The sequence below is a fragment of the Pseudophryne corroboree genome, chromosome 5 (genome assembly GCF_028390025.1).
Source record: "Pseudophryne corroboree isolate aPseCor3 chromosome 5, aPseCor3.hap2, whole genome shotgun sequence".
NCBI lineage: Eukaryota > Metazoa > Chordata > Amphibia > Anura > Myobatrachidae > Pseudophryne > Pseudophryne corroboree.
This window is the reverse complement of record NC_086448.1, coordinates 164,000,955-164,021,515: the sequence shown is the minus strand read 5'-3', so window position 1 is coordinate 164,021,515 and position 20,561 is coordinate 164,000,955. Positions and strand designations below refer to the sequence as shown.

At 45.3% G+C, this 20,561-nt stretch overlaps 1 protein-coding gene across 8 annotated transcripts in view; it reads left to right on the top strand.

The window, feature by feature from the left end:
* PRKAG2 (protein kinase AMP-activated non-catalytic subunit gamma 2) overlaps positions 1-20,561 on the top strand; it is a 656,600-nt gene that overhangs the window by 571,468 nt on the left and 64,571 nt on the right. For all 8 annotated transcript variants that reach the window (XM_063921848.1, XM_063921849.1, XM_063921850.1 and 5 more), the window contains one exon: positions 140-249. In XM_063921848.1, the coding sequence (XP_063777918.1) occupies positions 140-249 (110 nt within the window). The remainder of the gene's footprint in view (positions 1-139; positions 250-20,561) is intronic.

Here is a 20,561-nt window from a genome sequence, read left to right as displayed (position 1 = left end):
TCAATGAATTTAAAGAACTTTTGTTTTGTGATTTTGTTGTTGGTACTTGAGGCCTGGCGTTGAAAGCCCCTGATGTAAGGCGTATATTTGTAAACATAAGTGTATTATTAAAGACTAATAATGTGTTGTGTTCTTCTAGCTGTTGAAGAATCAGAAAGTGACATATACATGCGCTTCATGAAGTCCCACAAGTGTTATGACATTGTGCCCACCAGCTCCAAGATTGTAGTGTTTGACACTACATTACAAGTAAGTTCTGCTTAGTTTTCTTATTAATGCTACTTGTCTTACTTTTTAGTGCCATGTTCTTGTTAAACTGCACAAAAGTCGCACAATTATAGCCATCACAGGAAGCTAACTTACTACAAATGTTTAAATAAATATATTACATATGTAAAACATTTTTGTGCACAGAGCATGGTTGGCTGGTTTAAACCATGATTTAAACCAAATTGTATTTTTTTTGTTTTGTTTTTTTGTTATGACTACAGAAATGGCGTCATGACTTTATTATAAGAGAATCCCTCTGTATTATTCCACATTCTTGTTGCTTGTGATCTTCATTTGAGTAAGCTGAACCAATACAGTAAATTCACACACAGTAGTTGTATAGGGAGGGTGAACCAGATCAGAGAGGTACTAAATCTACCTAGCATCAGCGAAGACTCCACAATCTCCTCTCCAAACAATCCTATAGGACAGAAGAAAACCACAACTAGCGATCTTTTTTCAATTTCATCTGTCTGAGTTTACTTTGTATGTTTAGTTTGTCTACATATATTCAGATGTAATAGGAATAATAAGCTGTAAATAATTTTTTGTTTTGGTTTTATTTATTTAACTTTAATAATTGTTAATGTTAGAAAGCATCAAAACATTGTTATTCAAGGTTTCTAATACATAGCAATGTTTCACAGTAATAATATAATAAGCAGTATTCAATTATTGTTCATTAAAACATATTACCGTAATGCAAAAAAAAACTGGTTTAAACTGAAAAAAACTGTTTAAACCAAAGAGATGATTTTTCTTTTCTTTTTTTAACCCCAACCCTGGGCACAGAGCAAAACCACTTTATAGAACAGCCATACAGTACGATTCCTCAAGAATGGCTCTTCATGTAACCTAACAGGATCCGTTGCACAAATAATTCCCTTATGGAAGTCTTCCAGAATGAGTCATGTGATAGTAGTGGATAGGTCTCTTAACCAAATGGCTACCAAACAGTCCATGCTTCCTACTCTCTCGCCACCACACATCTCTCTTCCTTTTTTAGTTTTCAGTTATGTTTTTAAAAACTTTATTACATCCAACTATAACAAAAATACTGTATATTCTTGGCTTTCTTTTTACAAATATTTTGAAAATACAGTTTTAATATTACACAAGATTAATGTAACCTGTACTGTCTTGTGCTTGAGAATATGACCATTCTTGATTTTCTGGATGTTTTCCTTTAACTCTTTGGTGACTTGTAGCATTTATATGTATGCTAAAAATACAGTACATTAAATCCTGCCCTATGTACTATGTGTGTCTTTGAATTCTACTTTGAGGTTTAGTTAACAGCATGGTGCCCATATCACACATGAGAAATAAATGTATACATTGTCTTATGTTCATTGGCGTTTCTTTAATGGGTGCACACGGGGCCCTGAGTCCCAGGGGGGCCCCACACCGCACACACTGCATCCATTTCTCCTATACTTATCTTTCCAGAGTCCATTGCTGACAGTGTGTGGGCCCCCTCCTCTCCCGTAGCCATTGGGCTGCTGCTAGCGCACTGACCACTAGAGACTCTGGCACAGTACCAGAGTCTACAGCGCATGCGCAGGACTCCCCAAAAAATGGCAAGGCGTCTACAGCGCTCAGAGCGCTAGCAGCGGCGTGACGGCTACGGGAGAGGAGGGGGCCAACACACGGAATCTGCACACTGGTCCCCTCCTCTCTAGAGACGCCCCTGCTTATGTTACTTACATCTTGAGGAGCAATATAAAAAGATGAAGCTCATTAATTGATGCTCACTAGCATCGATTAGACTTAATGGGCATCTCGCTAAAGATTAAACTTAAAACATATTTCTCTAACGTCCTAAGTGGATGCTGGGGACTCCGTAAGGACCATGGGGAATAGCGGCTCCACAGGAGACTGGGCACATCTAAAGAAAGCTTTAGGACTATCTGGTGTGCACTGGCTCCTCCCCCTATGACCCTCCTCCAAGCCTCAGTTAGATCTCTGTGCCCGAACGAGAAGGGTGCACACTAGGGGCTCTCCTGAGCTTCTTAGTGAAAGTTTTAGTTACAATATTCCAAAATCGCAGCTGGTTCCGACGACTTGTCTTCTGTTCCTAGGGATGATCCTGGACACAGTCCAGAAAAAGGTGTTTCTCCCGGAGGAGAAAGCCAGGGAGTTATCCGAGCTAGTCAGGAACCTCCTAAAACCGAGCCAAGTCTCAGTGCATCAATGCACAAGGGTTCTGGAAAAAATGGTGGCTTCCTACGAAGCAATCCCATTCGGCAGATTCCACGCAAGAACTTTCCAGTGGGACCTGCTGGACAAATGGTCCGGGTCGCATCTTCAGATGCATTAGCGGATAACCCTGTCACCAAGGACAAGGGTGTCCCTCCTGTGGTGGTTGCAGAGTGCTCATCTTCTAGAGGGCCGCAGATTCGGCATTCAGGACTGGGTCCTGGTAACCACGGATGCCAGCCTGCGAGGCTGGGGAGCAGTCACACAGGGAAGGAATATCCAGGACTTATGGTCAAGCCTGGAGACATCACTTCACATAAATATCCTGAAGCTAAGGGACATTTACAATGCTCTAAGCTTAGCAAGACCTCTGCTTCAAGGTCAGCCGGTGTTGATCCAGTCGGACAACATCACGGCAGTCACCCACGTAAACAGACAGGGTGGCACAAGAAGCAGGAGGGCAATGGTGGCAGAAGCTGCAAGGATTCTTCGCTGGGCGGAAAATCATGTGATAGCACTGTCAGCAGTATTCATTCCGGGAGTGGACAACTGGGAAGCAGACTTCCTCAGCACGACCTCCACCCGGGAGAGTGGGGACTTCACCCAGAAGTCTTCCACATGATTATAAACCGTTGGGAAAAACTCGACAGGTATTGCGCCAGGTCCAGGGACCCTCAGGCAATAGCTGTAGACGCTCTGGTAACACCGTGGGTGTACCAGTCAGGGTATGTGTTCCCTCCTCTGCCTCTCATACCCAAGGTACTGAGATTGATAAGATGGAGAGGAGTAAGCACTATATTCGTGGCTCCGGATTGGCCAAGAAGGATTTGGTAACCGGAACTTCAAGAGATGCTCACGGAGGATCCGTGGCCTCTACCTCTAAGAAGGGACCTGCTCCAGCAAGGACCCGGTCTGTTCCAAGACTTACCGCGGCTGCGTTTGACGGCATGGCGGTTGAACGCCGGATCCTGAAGGAAAAAAGGCATTCCGGATGAAGTCATCCCTATCCTGATCAAAGCCAGGAAGGATGTAACCGCAAAAACATTATCACCGCAATTGGCGAAAATATGTTGCGTGGTGCGAGGCCAGTAAGGCCCGACGGTGGAAATTCAACTGGGTCGATTCCTACATTTCCTGCAAACCAGGAGTGTCTATGGGCCTGAAATTGGGGTACATTAAGGTTCAAATTTCGGCCCTGTCAATTTTCTTCCAAAAAGAACTAGCTTCAGTCCCTGAAGTTCAGATGTTTGTAAAAGGGGTACTGCATATACAGCCTCCTTTTGTGCCTCCAGTGGCACTTTGGGATCTCAATGTAGTTTTGGGTTCCAAAAGTCACATTGGTTTGAACCACTTAAATCTGTGGAGTTAAAATATCTCACATGGAAAGTGGTCATGCTGTTGGCCCTGGCCTGGGCCAGGCGCGTGTCAGAATTGGCGGCTTTATCCTGAAAAAAAGCCCTTATCTGATGTTCCATTCGGACAGGGCGGAATTGAGGACTCGTCCTCAGTTTCTCCCTAAGGTGGTTTCAGCGTTTCACCTGAACCAACCTATTTGTGGTGCCTGCGGCTACTAGGGACTTGGAGGACTCCAAGTTGCTAGACGTTGTCAGGGCCCTGAAAATATATGTTTCCAGGAGGGCTGGAGTCAGGAAATCTGACTCGCTGTTTATCCTGTATGCACCCAACAAGCTGGGTGCTCCTGCTTCTAAGCAGACTATTGCTCGTTGGATTTGTAGTACAATTCAGCTTGCACATTCTGTGGCAGGCCTGCCACAGCCAAAAATCTGTAAATGCCCACTCCACAAGGAAGGTGGGCTCATCTTGGGCGGCTGCCCGAGGGGTCTCTGCTTTACAACTTTGCCGAGCAGCTACTTGGTCAGGAGCAAATACGTTTGTAAAATTCTACAAAATTGATATCCTGGCTGAGGAGGACCTGGAGTTCTCTCATTTGGTGCTGCAGAGTCATCCGCACTCTCCCGCCCGTTTGGGAGCTTTGGTATAATCCCCATGGTCCTTACGGAGTCCCCAGCATCCACTTAGGACGTTAGAGAAAATAAGAATTTACTTACCGATAATTCTATTTCTCATAGTCCGTAGTGGATGCTGGGCGCCCATCCCAAGTGCGGATTGTCTGCAATACTTGTATATAGTTATTGTTACAAAAATCGGGTTATTATTGTTGTGAGCCATCTTTCAGAGGCTCCTCTGTTATCATGCTGTTAACTGGGTTCAGATCACAGGTTATACGGTGTGATTGGTGTGCCTGGTATGAGTCTTACCCGGGATTCAAAATCCTTCCTTATTGTGTACGCTCGTCCGGGCACAGTATTCTAACTGAGGCTTGGAGGAGGGTCATAGGGGGAGGAGCCAGTGCACACCAGATAGTCCTAAAGCTTTCTTTAGATGTGCCCAGTCTCCTGCGGAGCCGCTATTCCCCATGGTCCTTACGGAGTCCCCAGCATCCACTACGGACTATGAGAAATAGAATTATCGGTAAGTAAATTCTTATTATAAAATATTCCCAAAATAGATAGTAAAATGTTGGACCAGATGGAACTGGAGCCTTCTCTATTTCTTTCAGACAATAACCAAAATAATAAATAAAAAAAGTAAAAAAAATAAAAAAGGTACTGGTATGGTCTAATTATGTAACGTACATTTGCTCTGGCAGAAAAGGAATAAAATAATTTATGAAATACAATGTAACCCTATGAATGGACCAAATTACTTATAGAGAACAAATATCAAAATCTAATTTAAGCAATATGTGATGTTCAGCAATACCAAAATAATATCCACATTAAAACCTGAAAATGGATGAAGCAGTGCAGGGACTGATTAGGCACTAGTCCATCCCATATATTCACATGGTCTCTCAGTAAAGGTGGTGATGGCAAAATCCCAAGTACTTGAAGTGATAAATCTCCTATTGAGGTACTGATGTGTCCACTTACATCTAGCCTCCCTGCACGTTAAACAGCCTTTCTAGTTACGCCGTGGCGTGACTCTGTAGCACTGAGCGTCTTTTCGTGTGACTTTTTTAATACAAATGTGTCTTATTCACAAAAGGATGCACAAGCAGTATTTACCGAATAGTGATATGTGGCATGCCTATATTCTGTGTGCAACCGCGGCTGTGTCTGCATACGAAATGCTACTCTACAGTGTTTTCCTAAAAAGTACTGTAGCATACCATTTTGTATGCAGCCACAGACACACACGGTATATAGACATGTTGCATATCCTTTTAATCAGCAGAGTCTGCTTGTGCATCTAATTTGCATAGTGTTATGAATAAAACACCTTCACACCACAGAGTTCAGCTGGATCTGTCGTCTCACTCACGCCAGGCATCTCTCGCTGTATGGCGTATTGAGGCAAGATGTATGAGGACACATCTGTATGAGAAATTAGACTCTTCATCAATAATACTTGCTTTTGGGCCCAGTTAAATAGCATCTGCTCCTCCAATTTAGATCGGCACAGTTTGATATCATATGGAACTAAGGGGGAGATGTATGAAACAGTGAAAAGAGTGGAGTATTGTGCCAGTGGAGAGGTTGCCCATGGAAAGTAACATTTATCGAGTGCAGTCTATAAAATTATGCGTAGCAGCTGATTGGTTACCATGGGCAAGTCTCCACTGGCTCACTTCTCCACTCTTTGTCGCTTTATACATCTCCCCCTGACTGCACGATTATTAAATTATTAACCTATCCTTTAAACTTGGGTTACCCAATCTAACTTATTAATATAGATTACAATTGTCTTATTGATGACGCACATCAGTTTCTATTTCGCCTTTTTCTGATAGTTTGGTTTAAAAAATCTAGTCTCTTGTAACTAAAATGCTACTAAGGGAGGTGTCCAATGGGGTGGGGGGGGGGGGGGGGGGCAGTTGTTGTTGTGTGTGTTTGTTTATTTTTTAATCTTTTTTTTCTTTTTTTTAGCAAATGTTTTTCCCCCCAGGCTATTCAATTTTACTTAGATACATTGTAACAGTTTATTTCTTACAGCTACATTGCTGGTGGTTCCATTGTAAGTGGTGTTTTGGTCTAGTAATTGAAACTGATTTATACCAGGTCAATTTTAATAAACTCAGTCTTTTTATAAACAAAAAGGTTGTTTTGCACTCTCCGCTATTACATTTTTTTAATTCAATTAGCCCATTTCTTTCACACACAAATGTTTCCGTTTTCCAGCAACAACACATATGGTCCTATTTGTAAGTGATGGCATCGGGGCTAATTGGATAGCCCTGGAGGAGGTAATTAGCCGCGGTAATAGTTACCGCCCTAATGGTGTGTACACACTGATAGATATATTTGCAGATCAATTGATCGGCAGATATATCTATGGACGGATCGGGCAGTGTGCTGCGCATACACACTGCCCGATCCGTCGGGGACTGACGACGTGAACTGGGCGGGCATGTACACACGCCCGCCCAGTTCAGCTGTCAATCACCGCCAGCTGCCGCAGCATGTGTACGGGCGGTCTGCTGGTCGCCCGTACACACACAGCGATGTGCCAATATATCGGTAGATATATTGGCCGTCGGCTGTACTGCAGGGCCGAAAAATTATATGTCGTTCACACATATCGTCCGTACACACTGGCCGACGGACCCGCAATATATCGGCCGTTCAATAGAACGGCCGATATATAGGCCAGTGTGTACGGGCCTTAAGACTATTTTATTTATTTATTTAGGTTTTTTGTTCTGTAGTAAAAGGCCATGTTTGGGAATTCTGTGCACATAGGCTAAAATGAGGTTTAAGTTTTTATAAGTGCATCACATTTTCTCATTCTACAAAGTTTATTGTAGTATTGTCAGAGCAATGAATCTGCCAAAGGGGAAACATTGTTGCTATTTCAGTTTAACTAGCTGGGGGCCTTGAGGACCGCGTTTGAGAACCTCTGCTGTTGCCAATTGGACGTTTTAGTTGTTAATAACCTTGGCAGTACGCAAACAGTTCTGGTCTTGCCAGTGTGTAGGCCATTATAATTTGTAAATCTCTACAGATTATACTTGCACTATACGGTGAAACTCAGAAAATTAGAACATCGTGCAAAAGTTCATTTATTTCAGTAATTCATCTTAAAAGGTGAAACTAATATATTATATAGACTCATTATATGCAAAGTGAGATATTTCAAGCCTTTATTTGTTATAATTTTGAGATTGTGGTTTACAGTTTAAGATAACAAATCCAAAATCTCAGAAAATGAAAATATTACATAAAATCAATTAAAAAGAAAAAAAGGATGTTACATACAGAAATGTCAGCCCTCTGAAAAGTATAATCATGCATATGTACTCAGTACTAGGTTTGGGCCCCTTTCGCATGAATTACTGCCTCAATGCAGCGTGGCATGGATTCTATCAGCCTGTGGCACTGCTGAGGTGTTATGGAAGACCAGGATGCTTCAATAGCGGCCTTCAGCTCTTCTGCATTGTTCGGTCTCATGTCTCTCTATTGCTGCTCTCAGAGGGGCTGGAAGGTCTCTCTGCACCCTCCCCTCAGTGTTGCCGTGCTGACGATCATTGCTGATCGGTCAGCACGACAGGACCCCCAACCCAGCGGCAGCAGAAAATGGCAGCCGCTGGGAAAGTGTGTGAAACAACTCCCCCAAGCTACCCTGAGACACCCCTACCTGTGTACCTGGCAGTTGTCTTGGGGGTAAAAAGTAATGTCGCGAATTACCAATGTTCCGATCTTCCTGACCGATGTTCTAATGTTTAAGAAAAATGATTTTTTTCTCTTACGTCCTAGAGGATGCTGAGGACTCCGTAAGGATTACGGGGTATAGACGGGCTCCGCAGGAGACATGGGCACTAAAAAGAACTTTAGATATGGGTGTGCACTGGCTCCTCCCTCTATGCCCCTCCTCCAGACCTTGGTTAGATCCTGTGCCCAGAGGAGACTGGGTGCATTGCAGGGGAGCTCTACTGAGTTTCTCTGAAAAAGAATTTTGTTAGTTTTTTTTATTTTCAGGGAGCACTGCTGGCAACAGGCTCCCTGCATCGTGGGACGGAGGAGAGAGAAGCAGACCTACTTAAATGATAGGCTCTGCTTCTTAGGCTACTGGACACCATTAGCTCCAGAGGGTCGGAACGCAGGTCTCACCCTCGCCGTTCGTCCCGGAGCCGCGCCGCCGTCCTCCTCACAGAGCCGGAAGATAGAAGCCGGGTGAGTATTAAGAAGAAAGAAGACTTCAGAGGCGGCAGAAGACTTCAGATCTTCACTGAGGTAACGCTGCGCGCCATTGCTCCCACACATACACACACAGCGGGCACTGTAATGGTGCAGGGCGCAGGGGGGGGCGCCCTGGGCAGCAATATTAACCTCAAGGGACACTGGCAGATTAGATACTGCAGAGGCGGTATATTTTAAAAAAAAAAAACGCCAGTATAAATAATTTGAGCGGGACCGAAGCCCGCCGGTGAGGGGGCGGAGCTTGATCCTCCAGCACTAACCAATGCCATTTTCTCCACAGCACACTGCAGAGAAGCTGGCTCCCCGGACTCTCCCCTGCTGAACACTGTTACAGAGGACAAAAAAAGAGGGGGGGCACATTTAATTGGCGCAGTGAGTGTATTTATATAAAAGCGCTGTACTAACTGGGATTTTATTCCAGTGTCCGGTGGCGCTGGGTGTGTGCTGGCATACTTTCTCTCTGTCTCTCCAAAGGGCCTTATTGGGGGACTGTCTCCATATAGATATATCCCTGAGTGTGTGGAGGTGTCGGTATGTGTGTGTCGGCATGTCTGAAGCGGACGTCTCATCTAAGGAGGAGGTGGAGCAGATGATTGTGGTGTCTCCGTCGGCAGCGCCGACACCTGATTGGTTGGATATGTGGAATGTTTTAAATACAAATGTGTCTTTATTACATAAGAGATTGGACAAAGCAGAGTCCAGGGATAAAACAGGGAGTCAATCCATGGCTTTGACTGTGTCACAGGGCCCTTCAGGGTCTCCGAAACGTCCCCTGTCCCAAGTAGCAGACACTGATACCGACACGGATTCTGACTCCAGTGTCGACTACGATGATGCGAGGTTACACCCAAGGGTGGCCAAAAGTATTCATTATATGATTATGGCAATAAAAGATGTTTTGCATATTACAGATGACCCCTCTGTCCCTGACACTAGGGTATGCATGTTTAAGGAAAAGAAACCTGAGGTAACCTTTCCCCCATCTCATGAGCTGAACGAGTTATTTGAAAAAGCTTGGGAAACTCCAGACAAAAAACTGCAGATTCCCAAGAGGATTCTTATGGCGTATCCTTTCCCTGCACAGGACAGGGTACGGTGGGAATCCTCGCCCAGGGTGGACAAGGCTTTGACGCGCTTGTCAAAGAAGGTGGCGCTACCGTCTCCAGACACGGCAGCCCTCAAGGATCCTGCTGATCGCAGACAGGAGACTACCCTGAAATCAATTTATACACATACGGGTGCTTTGCTCAGACCGGCAATAGCGTTGGCTTGGGTTTGTAGCGCTGTAGCAGCTTGGACAGATACCTTGTCAGCTGACATTGATACCCTAGATAGGGATACCATTTTATTGACCTTAGGTCACATTAAAGACGCTGTCCTATATATGAGAGACGCTCAGAGAGACGTTGGGCTGCTAGGTTCGAGAGCCAACGCCATGGCGATTTTTGCTAGGCGAGCCCTGTGGACCCGCCAATGGACGGGTGATGCCGACTCAAAGAGGCATATGGAAGTTTTGCCTTAAAAGGGTGAGGTTTTATTTGGGGAAGGTCTCGCGGACCTGGTTTCCACAGCTACTGCGGGTAAATCTACTTTTTTACCTTATGTTCCCCCACAGCAAAAGAAAACACCACAATATCAGATGCAGTCCTTTCGGCCGCATAAGTACAGAAGAGGTCGGGGCTCTTCATTCCTCGCCAGAGGTAAGGGTAGAGGGAAAAGAATGCCTGTCCTCCCCGGCTTCTACTAAATCCACCGCATGACGCTGGGGCTCCACTGAGGGAGTCTGCGTCGGTGGGGGCACGTCTTCGACTCTACAGCCACGTCTGGGTTCAGTCAGACGTGGATCCTTGGGCAATGGAAATTGTATCCCAGGGATACAACCTGGAATTCGAAGACGTGCCTCCTCGCCGGTATTTCAAATCGGCGTTACCAGCTTCTTCTCCAGAAAGGGAGATAGTTTTAGCTGCAATTCAAAAACTGTGTCAACAACAAGTGGTTGTCGAGGTTCCCCTAATTCAACAGGGGAAGGGGTACTATTCAACCCTGTTTGTGGTTCCGAAACCGGATGGCTCGGTCAGGCCCATTCTAAATCTAAAATCCCTAAACCTGTACTTGAAAAAATTCAAATTCAAGATGGAATCGCTCCGGGCAGATATCTCTAGCCTGGAAGGGGGGGATTTTATGGTGTCACTAGACATAAAGGATGCATACCTTCATGTCCCCATATATCCCCCTCATCAGGCGTACCTGAGATTCGCTGTACAGGACTGTCATTACCAGTTTCAGACATTGCCGTTTGGGCTTTCCACGACCCCGAGGATTTTCACCAAGGTAATGGCGGAAATGATGGGAGTCACAATTATCCCGTACTTGGACGATCTCCTGATTAAAAGCGAGATCGAGAGATCAGTTGCTGAAAAGCGTGTCGCTCTCCCTGAGAGTGCTGCAGCAACATGGCTGGATTCTAAAACTACCAAAGTCAGAATTGGTTCCAACGACTCGGCTATCTTTCTTAGGCATGATTCTGGACACGGAACAAAAGAGGGTTTTTCTCCCAATGGAAAAAGCACAGGAACTCCAGAACATGGTCAGAGACCTGTTAAAACCGAAAAAAGTGTCAGTCCATCAATGCACTCGAGTACTGGGAAAAATGGTGGTGACCTACGAGGCCATCCCTTTTGGCACGTTTCATGCGAGGACATTTCAGTGGGACCTTCTGGACAAGTGGTACGGGTCCCATCTTCAAATTCATCAGAAAATAAGCCTGTCCCCCAGGGCCAGGATGTCTCTCCTGTGGTGGCTGCAGAGTGCTCACCTTCTAGAGGGTCGCAGGTTCGGCATTCAAGACTGGGTTCTGGTGACCACGGTCGCGAGCCTCCGAGGATGGGGAGCAGTCACACAAGGAAGAAACTTTCAGGGACTATGGTCAAGCCAGGAGGAGGCTTGTCTACACATCAACATACTGGAATTAAGGGCCATATACAACGGCCTACGACAAGCGGAGAATCTTCTTCGCAACCTACCGGTTCTGATTCAATCAGACAACGTCACAGCCGTGGCTCATATAAACTGCCAAGGCGAGACAAGGAGCAGAGTGGCAATGGCGGAAGCCACCAGGATTCTTCGCTGGGCGGAAAATCACGTAAGCGCTCTGTCAGCAGTCTTCATTCCGGGAGTGGACAACTGGGAAGCAGACTTCCTCAGCAGACACGATCTCCATCCAGAAGAGTGGGGACTTCATCAAGAAGTTTTTGCGGAGATAACAAGTCTTTGGGGAATTCCTCAAATAGACATGATGGCGTCACGCCTCAACAAAAAGCTTCGGAGGTATTGTGCCAGGTCAAGGGACCCTCGGGCAGTAGCGGTAGACGCCTTGGTGACACCATGGGTGTTTCAGTCAGTCTATGTGTTCCCTCCTCTTCCTCATCTCGAAAATATTGAGAATCATAAGATGAAAAAGAGTGCAGACAATACTCATTGTTCCAGATTGGCTTCGAAGGGCCTGGTATTCGGATCTTCGGGGGATGCTCACAGACGATCCATGGCCTCTTCCTCTCAGGGAGGACCTGTTGCAGCAGGGGCCCTGCGTGTTCCAAGACTTACCACGGTTACATGTGACGGCATGGCGTTTGAACACCGAATCCTAGCTGGGAAAGGTATTCCAGAGGAAGTCATCCCTACTCTGATAAGGGCTAGGAAGGAGGTGACAGCGAAACCTTATCACAGTATTTGGAGGAAGTATGTATCTTGGTGTGAAGCCAAGAATGCTCCTACGTAAGATTTCCACCTGGGCTGTTTTCTCCACTTTCTACAGACAGGAGTGGATATGGGCCTGAAGTTAGGGCCGAAATCTGTACCTTAATGGAGCCTATCTATATTCTTTCAGAAGGAATTGGCTTCTCTCCCAGACTTTTGTAAAGAGAGTGCTGCACATCCAGCCTCCTTTTGTGCCCCCAGTGGCACCGTGGGACCTTGACGTGGTGTTGCGGTTCCTAAAATCTCACTGGTTTGAACCTCTTCAAACGGTTGATTTAAAATTTCTCACTTGGAAGGTGGTCATGTTGTTGGCCTTGGCATTTGCGAGGCAGGTGTCCGAATTGGCGGCTTTGTCTCCCAAAAGCCCCTGTCTGATTTTCCATGTGGTTAGAGCAGAGTTGAGGACTCGTCTTCAATTTTTGCCTAAGGTGGTTTCATCGTTTCATATGAACCAACCTATTGTGGTGCCTGTGGCTACGGGAGACTTGGTGGATTCCAAGTCCCTGGATATAGTCAGGGCCTTAAAAATTTACGTAGCCAGGACGGCTCCGTTTAGGAAAACCGAGGCACTGTTTGTCCTGTATGCAGCCAACAAGGTTGGCGCTCCTGCTTCTAAGCAGACTATTGCTCGCTGGATCTGTAACACGATTCAGCAGGCTCATTCTACGGCTGGATTGCCGTTACCAAATTCAGTAAAGGCCCATTCCACTGGGCTCTTCTAGGGCGGCTGCCCGAGGCTTCTCGGCTTTACAGCTTTGCCGAGCAGCTACTTGGTCGGGTTCAAACAATTTTGCAAAATTCTACAAGTTTGATACCCTGGCTGATGAGGACCTCATGTTTGCTCAATCGGTGCTGCAGAGTCATCCGCACTCTCCTGCCCGTTCTGGAGCTTTGGTATAATCCCCATGGTCCTTACGGAGTCCCAGCATCCTCTAGGACGTAAGAGAAAATAAGATTTTAAACCTACCGGTAAATCTTTCTCCTAGTCCGTAGAGTATGCTGGGCGCCCGTCCCAGTGTGGACATATTTCTGCAAGGCTTGTATATAGTTGTTGCTTACATAAGGGTTCTGTTACAGTTAAGATCAGTCGTTGGCTGATGCTGTTTTGTTCATACTGTTAACTGGTTGCGTATATTCCAAGTTATACGGTGTGGATGGTGTGGGCTGGTATGAATCTTGCCCTTAGATTAACAAAAATCCTTTCCTCGTACTGTCCGTCTCCTCTGGGCACCGTTTCTCTAACTGAGGTCTTGAGGAGGGTCATAGAGGGAGGAGCCAGTGCACACCCATTCTAAAGTTCTTTATAGTGCCCAATGTCTCCTGCGGAGCCCGTCTATACCCCATGGTCCTTACGGAGTCCCCAGCATCCTCTACGGACTAGGAGAAAAAGATTTACCGGTAGGTTTAATTTTTTGTACGAATTTTTTTTTGGGATAAGGTTAAATTCATGTTCTTCACCTAATTCACTCATTAAAATAAAAATAAAAAATTTTGGAGCTGTTTTTGGTGAAAAAAATCGTCCGTTAAGGAATAGTTATTGAAGCCTGCGGTGCTTGGTCAAGAGGGCCTTGTGCTTTGGCTTGGGTTTTTGGACCTCTCCAAAAGGAGAAGAACCTTAAGGCCACTTATGGTGAAAATGATAGTTGAATTTCCTTAATTGGACTCTCCACGCGAGCCTAAAGTACCAGTAGAGGCAAGGACCATCAGGCCCATCTTAGCCCCCTTTCTCTCTGAGTTTGGCTGAAGTGTATGGCCACATGATATCTACTTTTATGCCATGGGAAGGACCTTTCCCTCTTCTTCCCTTTTGAATGGACAGTGGAACTTTTGGGCGGCTGACCGATAATGTGATCAGTCGGGCACGTTGGAAGATTTCACGCCGTCGGATCAGGACAATAATCACATAACTGATGTGAATGGGCAAAATATTCTCTGTAAAGCGCTGTGGAATATGTATGCGCTATATAAATAACTGGTAATAATAATGTATGTCCGGCTTTATTCTGTGTTTCCAGACGCCGCTTCATCCATTTTCAAGCAAGCACAGGCCTTTCCCCCATGTGCACCTCTGGCTCCAAACAGGTCTTCTGGAACCAACCAAGGTGGATTTGCTACACCTCCTGTAAGGAGACATCCTTCATGTTACCTGCTTCAAAAGGCAGAGAAATTATGAAACTTCATACACCCAGTTGCTATACGTGAGACCTGAAGAAAAATCGTTAAGGCTTACAGGGGTGAATTTAGTTACAGTGCTGGCAGTCGGGATCCTGGCGGTCAGGATACATACGCCGGAATCCCGACCACTGACAATGCCGCCAGCTGGAATCCCGGCTAACAGGAGCTAGTCCCAAACGTGGGTGACCACGACATCCATAGAGTGGGAATGGAACCTGTGGCAAGTGCAGTGAGCCACCAAGCCCACAAGGGGCTTCATTGCGCTCGCTATCCAGCCAGGCATTCTAGCGCCCGGGATCCCGGCCGCCGGCATTCCATACCCAACGCATACAGGGCTAGAGAGGTATTAAGCTGGATGTGGGTGACTAAAAGATAACCCAGTGTATGAACCGGTTTGTTGGCTGCTGTAAAAGGAATATCAGGTGACCGTTACTCATTCAGCAGGAACAGGCCATGTACCTGAGCGAGGGATGGCTGCAATGATATCTACTCTCTGGGCAGGCGTGACTGAGGATCATGGGAAGCGCAGTAAGATTGCTGTGTGGTAATACAGTAGTCCCGTGCCTTCTCCCTACAGACAGGCATTCATCTTGAGCTTTCTACAGTCTATTTGCAGCTCTTATTGTTATTAGCTTCACAGCGTTAACTGACGTATTTATCTACATCAAACAATTATTCCTGTTTAGAATTTCTCCTTCAAAGCTCAAGTCCTTCCTCTTATTCTTTAAAGACAGCAAGGAACGGAATTCACTCTGCTGGGATTTAAAATACTACAAAGCTATAAAATGACTTGTTCGCTTCTGGCTGGGTTATGTGACTGTTTCTTTGTGGCTTTGTTGACATATTGGATTTGTTTAACTTTTTTTTGTTTGTTGGTTTGTGCATTAGAGCTTTGTGCTGACATTCAATTTTGTAACAATGTTGTTTGTCATTATCCAGTATCAATTTTTAAAAGCTGTTAAAGTTTTAATATTTTGCTTGCATACAACGGAAAAAATAAATTTTATGTGCAGAGCTACTGTCCAGCCTATCTGTTCACTATATCCCAGTGCATTTCTAGGAGATGTAGTCCATAAACCGGCTGTCGGGATCCCGGCATTCAGAGTCCCGACAGCCGGTGAAATACTTACACCCAGAAACCCACCAACTGCTGGGTATTCCCACTCTGTTAGTGGGTCCACGCCGCCAACCGAGTGGGAATAGAACATGTCACGAGCGCAACGAGCCCGCAAGGAGATTCCGGCAGATGGGATGCCGCTGTCTGTATAGTGATGACCAGCACCCTGTCTGCCGGGATATCATATGTATCCTATTTATAGATGTACTGTGTAGGCAACTTTCTAGTAAATATTGGAGTAGCCATTATAGCAAGTTTCCCCATGAATAGATTACCTGCTCCAAATTGTTCCAAAGCCAGTTACACTGTATAACTGCGATCAGTTGTGTTTTTATTGCTGGGGTCAACTATTTGAACTTGTATGAACTTTTTTTTTTTTTTTTGTGTGTGTGTGTTTGCTGTGTTATATAGAATATCTGGGATGTTGCAGGAATTGTGGAATAATATTGAAAACTCTGCAATATCTGTAGTTTAGAATTTGTTGAATTGTTTAAAAAAAAAAAAATGTGCATGACGTGTATTGTCTGCATATTTTGTTATCTCATAGAACATCTAAAAGCTTGTCTTCAGCTGCCTGGCCAATTTCAAACTTTTATGTGCAGATAAAAGATTTGATGAGAGTGCGTAATCTGTTAAAGCTTTTTAATTTGGATTGCTAACTTGCAAGGATACAAGGCATTGCAAAGTATCCAGTACAAATATGTGCCACCATAAATGGACTAGAAATGGTAAGGAAAATTGCTTGACCATTTATAATTGTCCACGGCCTCATTATTGGGGTATAGGGCCTTTTTCAGGCATTTTCTGGCATTTGCGCAATCGCTGCAGTGCGCAGCCATTCTCTTCGCGATCGCATCGTGGAAGGGATGCAGCACCTGGGGGGGGAGTGAGCCGAACACAACGGAGGAGTGTCCCGACCGTTTTCGGGAGCATCTGCATGACGTCACACGCGGCCACAGCAAAGCAGAACTGTGCATGCTGAACGGTCTTGCCCTGTGCTGTGCGGCCCCCAGCATGCGATAGGAAGCAGTAGCAGATGCTGCTATTGAGCGGAATCTGCTACTGAACCTGAATGAGGTCCTTAGTACAGTACAAGCTGAGTTTCAGCTATTTTAAGTAATCAACAATACGGCAGTTGTGACATTAGATCTTACAAGATGTGCGTTTCTGTGCAGACTTCATAAAGGTAATCTTTTGCCATGACACAAAGTCAATGCTGTTTGCGCTAATGCGTCCCAACACATGCGCCGCATCCTTTTTTTTATTTTAAACTGACTAATGTGTAACTAAAAACAAAAAATTGGCTTACTGAGTTTCAAAGCATTACATGACCAGGGCCCAAGGTACCTGAAGCAGCTTCTGACCCCATACTGCCCCACTCGATTACTGCGATCTGTAGATGAAGGACTTTTAGCAGTACCTAGAATCTACCGTAATTCATCTGGGGGTCGAGCTTTTAGTCATGTGGCTCCGACTCTATGGAACGCACTTCCCCGCACAGTGCGAGAGGCCCCAACTATAGAATCCTTCAAAAGTAGACTCAAGACTTTCCTGTTTACTCAAGCATTTCCATAGTGTCCCTTTTTAGTATCTTCATGCTTCTGTATTTTATGAAAATGTACTTCATTATTTTCTGTACTATATTATCTATGTATCTGTTAAGCGCCTTGAGTCCTATTGGAGATAGAGCGCTATATAAATATTATTATTATTATTATTATTATTAAAAAGCCCACCATGGGTTCCAGTTGCCACATGAACACAAGTCAACTAAAGCAAACTGTGTAATCAGTGAAGACAAGCTATTCAATCCTCCCTTCTCATGCTTATTATGAAAGCAATGCTCAGATAACTTTGAGATCATATAAACAGTGTAAATAAATCCGAACATAATGTTCTTACAGTACAGTTTAATTGGTAAGATAATATCACTTACAAAGGCACTTTCCAGATTACCCTCCCAAATTTTTAACTGTCTACTCTGTATGAACTTCATCATCTGTACCTCTCTACATTGTACTTATTCACAAGCCAAGCATAGCAGAGATCATCCACATAAGACTTCTAATCCTGCACACAGTACATAGTCTAATATTCTTCCATCCAATATCACGCAAATTTCCGCTGTACATTTATATGGTGCTAACGGATCATCAAAATATGTTTATTTATTTTATTACCTTTCTCTGAAAGAAAGAATTTTGTTAGGTTTTTTATTTTCAGGGAGCCCTGCTGGCAACAGGTTCCCTGCATCGTGGGACTGAGGAGAGAGAAGCAGACCTACTTAAATGCTAGGCTCTGCTTCTTAGGCTACTGGACACTATTAGCTCCAGAGGGAGCCGGAACGCAGGTCTCCCCTCGCAGTTCGTCCCGGAGCCGCGCCGCCGTCCTCCTCACAGAGCCGGAAGATAGAAGCCGGGTGAGTATGACAAGATAGAAGACTTCAGAGGCGGCAGAAGACTTCAGATCTTCTCTGAGGTAACGCGCAGCCATTGCTCCCACACACAACACACATGGCAGGCATTTATGGGTGCAGGGCGCAGGGGGGGGGGGGCGCCCTGGGCAGCAATTTTAAACCTCTAGGACTGGCCACAGTGTGTGTATATGTATGTATGTGTGTGTGTATATATATATATATATATATATATATGTATATATATATGTATGTATGTGTATGTATATGTGTGTATATATATGTATATATATATATATATATATATATATATATATATATATATATATATATATATATATATATATATATATATATATATATATATATATATATATATATATATATAATATATATATATAATATTTATTTCTCTCTAACGTCCTAGTGGATGCTGGGGACTCCGTAAGGACCATGGAATAGACGGGCTCCGCAGGAGACAGGGCATTTTAAGAGAGAATTTGGATACTGGTGTGCTCTGGCTCCTCTCTCTATGTCCCTCCTCCAGACCTCAGTTTGAATCTGTGCCCGGACGAGCTGGGTGCTACTTAGTGAGCTCTCCTGAGCTTGCTATAAGAAAGTATTTTGTTAGGTTTTTTTATTTTCAGAGAGATCTGCTGGCAACAGACTCTGCAACGTGGGACTGAGGGGAGAGAAGCAGCCCTACTCACTGAAGATAGGTCCTGCTTCTTAGGCTACTGGACACCATTAGCTCCAGTGGGATCGTACACAGGATCTCACCCTTTGTCGTCTGATCCCAGGGCCGCGCCGCCGCCCCCCTCGCAGAGCCGGAAGACAGAAGCCGGTGAATGAAGCAAGAAGACTTTGAAATCGGCGGCAGAAGACTCCAGTCTTCACTGAGGTAGCGCACAGCACTGCAGCTGTGCGCCATTGCTCCCACATTAAACCCACATACTCCGGTCACTGTAGGGTGAAGGGCGCAGGGGGGGGCGCCCTGGGCAGCAATTAGAGACCTCTTGGCAAAAGTGGGCATATATACAGTTGGGCACTGTATATATGCATGAGCCCCAGCCATAATTTTACACAAAAACGCGGGACAGAAGCCCGCCGCTGAGGGGGCGGGGCTTCTTCCTCAGCACTCACCAGCGCCATTTTCTCTCCACAGCTCCGCTGAGAGGAAGCTCCCCAGGCTCTCCCCTGCAGAAACACGGTAGAAGAGGGTAAAAAGAGAGGGGGGGGCACATAAATTAGGCGCAAAAACATTATATACAGCAGCTACTGGGTTAACACTAAGTTACTGTGTGATTCCTGGGACATATAGCGCTGGGGTGTGTGCTGGCATACTCTCTCTGTCTCTCCAAAAGGCCTTGTGGGGGAACGGTCTTCAAAAAGAGCATTCCCTGTGTGTGTGGTGTGTCGGTACGCTTGTGTCGACATGTTTGACGAGGAAGGCTATGTGGAAGCAGAGCGGGAGCAAATGAATGTGGGGTCGCCGCCGACGGCGCTGACACCCGATTGGATGGATATGTGGAAGGTTTTAAATGACAATGTTACTTCCTTGCATAAAAGGTTGGATAAAGCTGAAACCTTAGGACAGTCGGGGTCTCAGCCCATGCCTGATCCTATATCGCAGAGGCCGTCAGGGTCTCAGAAGCGCCCACTATCCCAAATTGTTGACACAGATATCGACACGGATTCTGACTCCAGTGTCGATGGCGATGATGCAAAGTTACAGCCTAAATTGGCTAAAGCCATCCGTTATATGATTATAGCGATAAAGGATGTGTTGCACATCACAGAGGAATCCCCAGTCCCTGACAAGAGGGTTCATATGTATGGGGAAAAAAGGCAGGTGGTGACCTTTCCCCCTTCACATGAACTAAATGAGTTATGTGAAAAGGCTTGGGAATCTCCAGATAAAAATCTGCAGATTTCCAAACGGATGCTTATGGCGTATCCTTTCCCGCCAACGGACAGGTTACGCTGGGAATCCTCCCCTAGGGTGGACAAAGCTCTCACACGCTTATCCAAAAGGGTAGCCCTGCCGTCACAGGATACGGCCACCCTAAAAGATGCTGCGGATAGAAAGCAAGAGGGTACCCTGAAGTCCATTTATATACATTCAGGTACCTTACTAAGGCCGGCAATTGCGTCGGCATGGGTGTGTAGTGCTGTAGCAGCATGGACGGATACCTTATCTGAGGAACTTGATACCTTGGACAAGGATACTATATTAATGACCCTGGGGCATATAAAAGACGCTGTCCTATATATGAGAGATGCTCAAAGAGACATTAGCCTTCTGGGCTCTAGAATAAATGCAATGTCGATTTCTGCCAGAAGGGTCCTGTGGACTCTGCAATGGACAGGCGATGCCGACTCAAAAAGGCACATGGAGGTTTTACCTTAC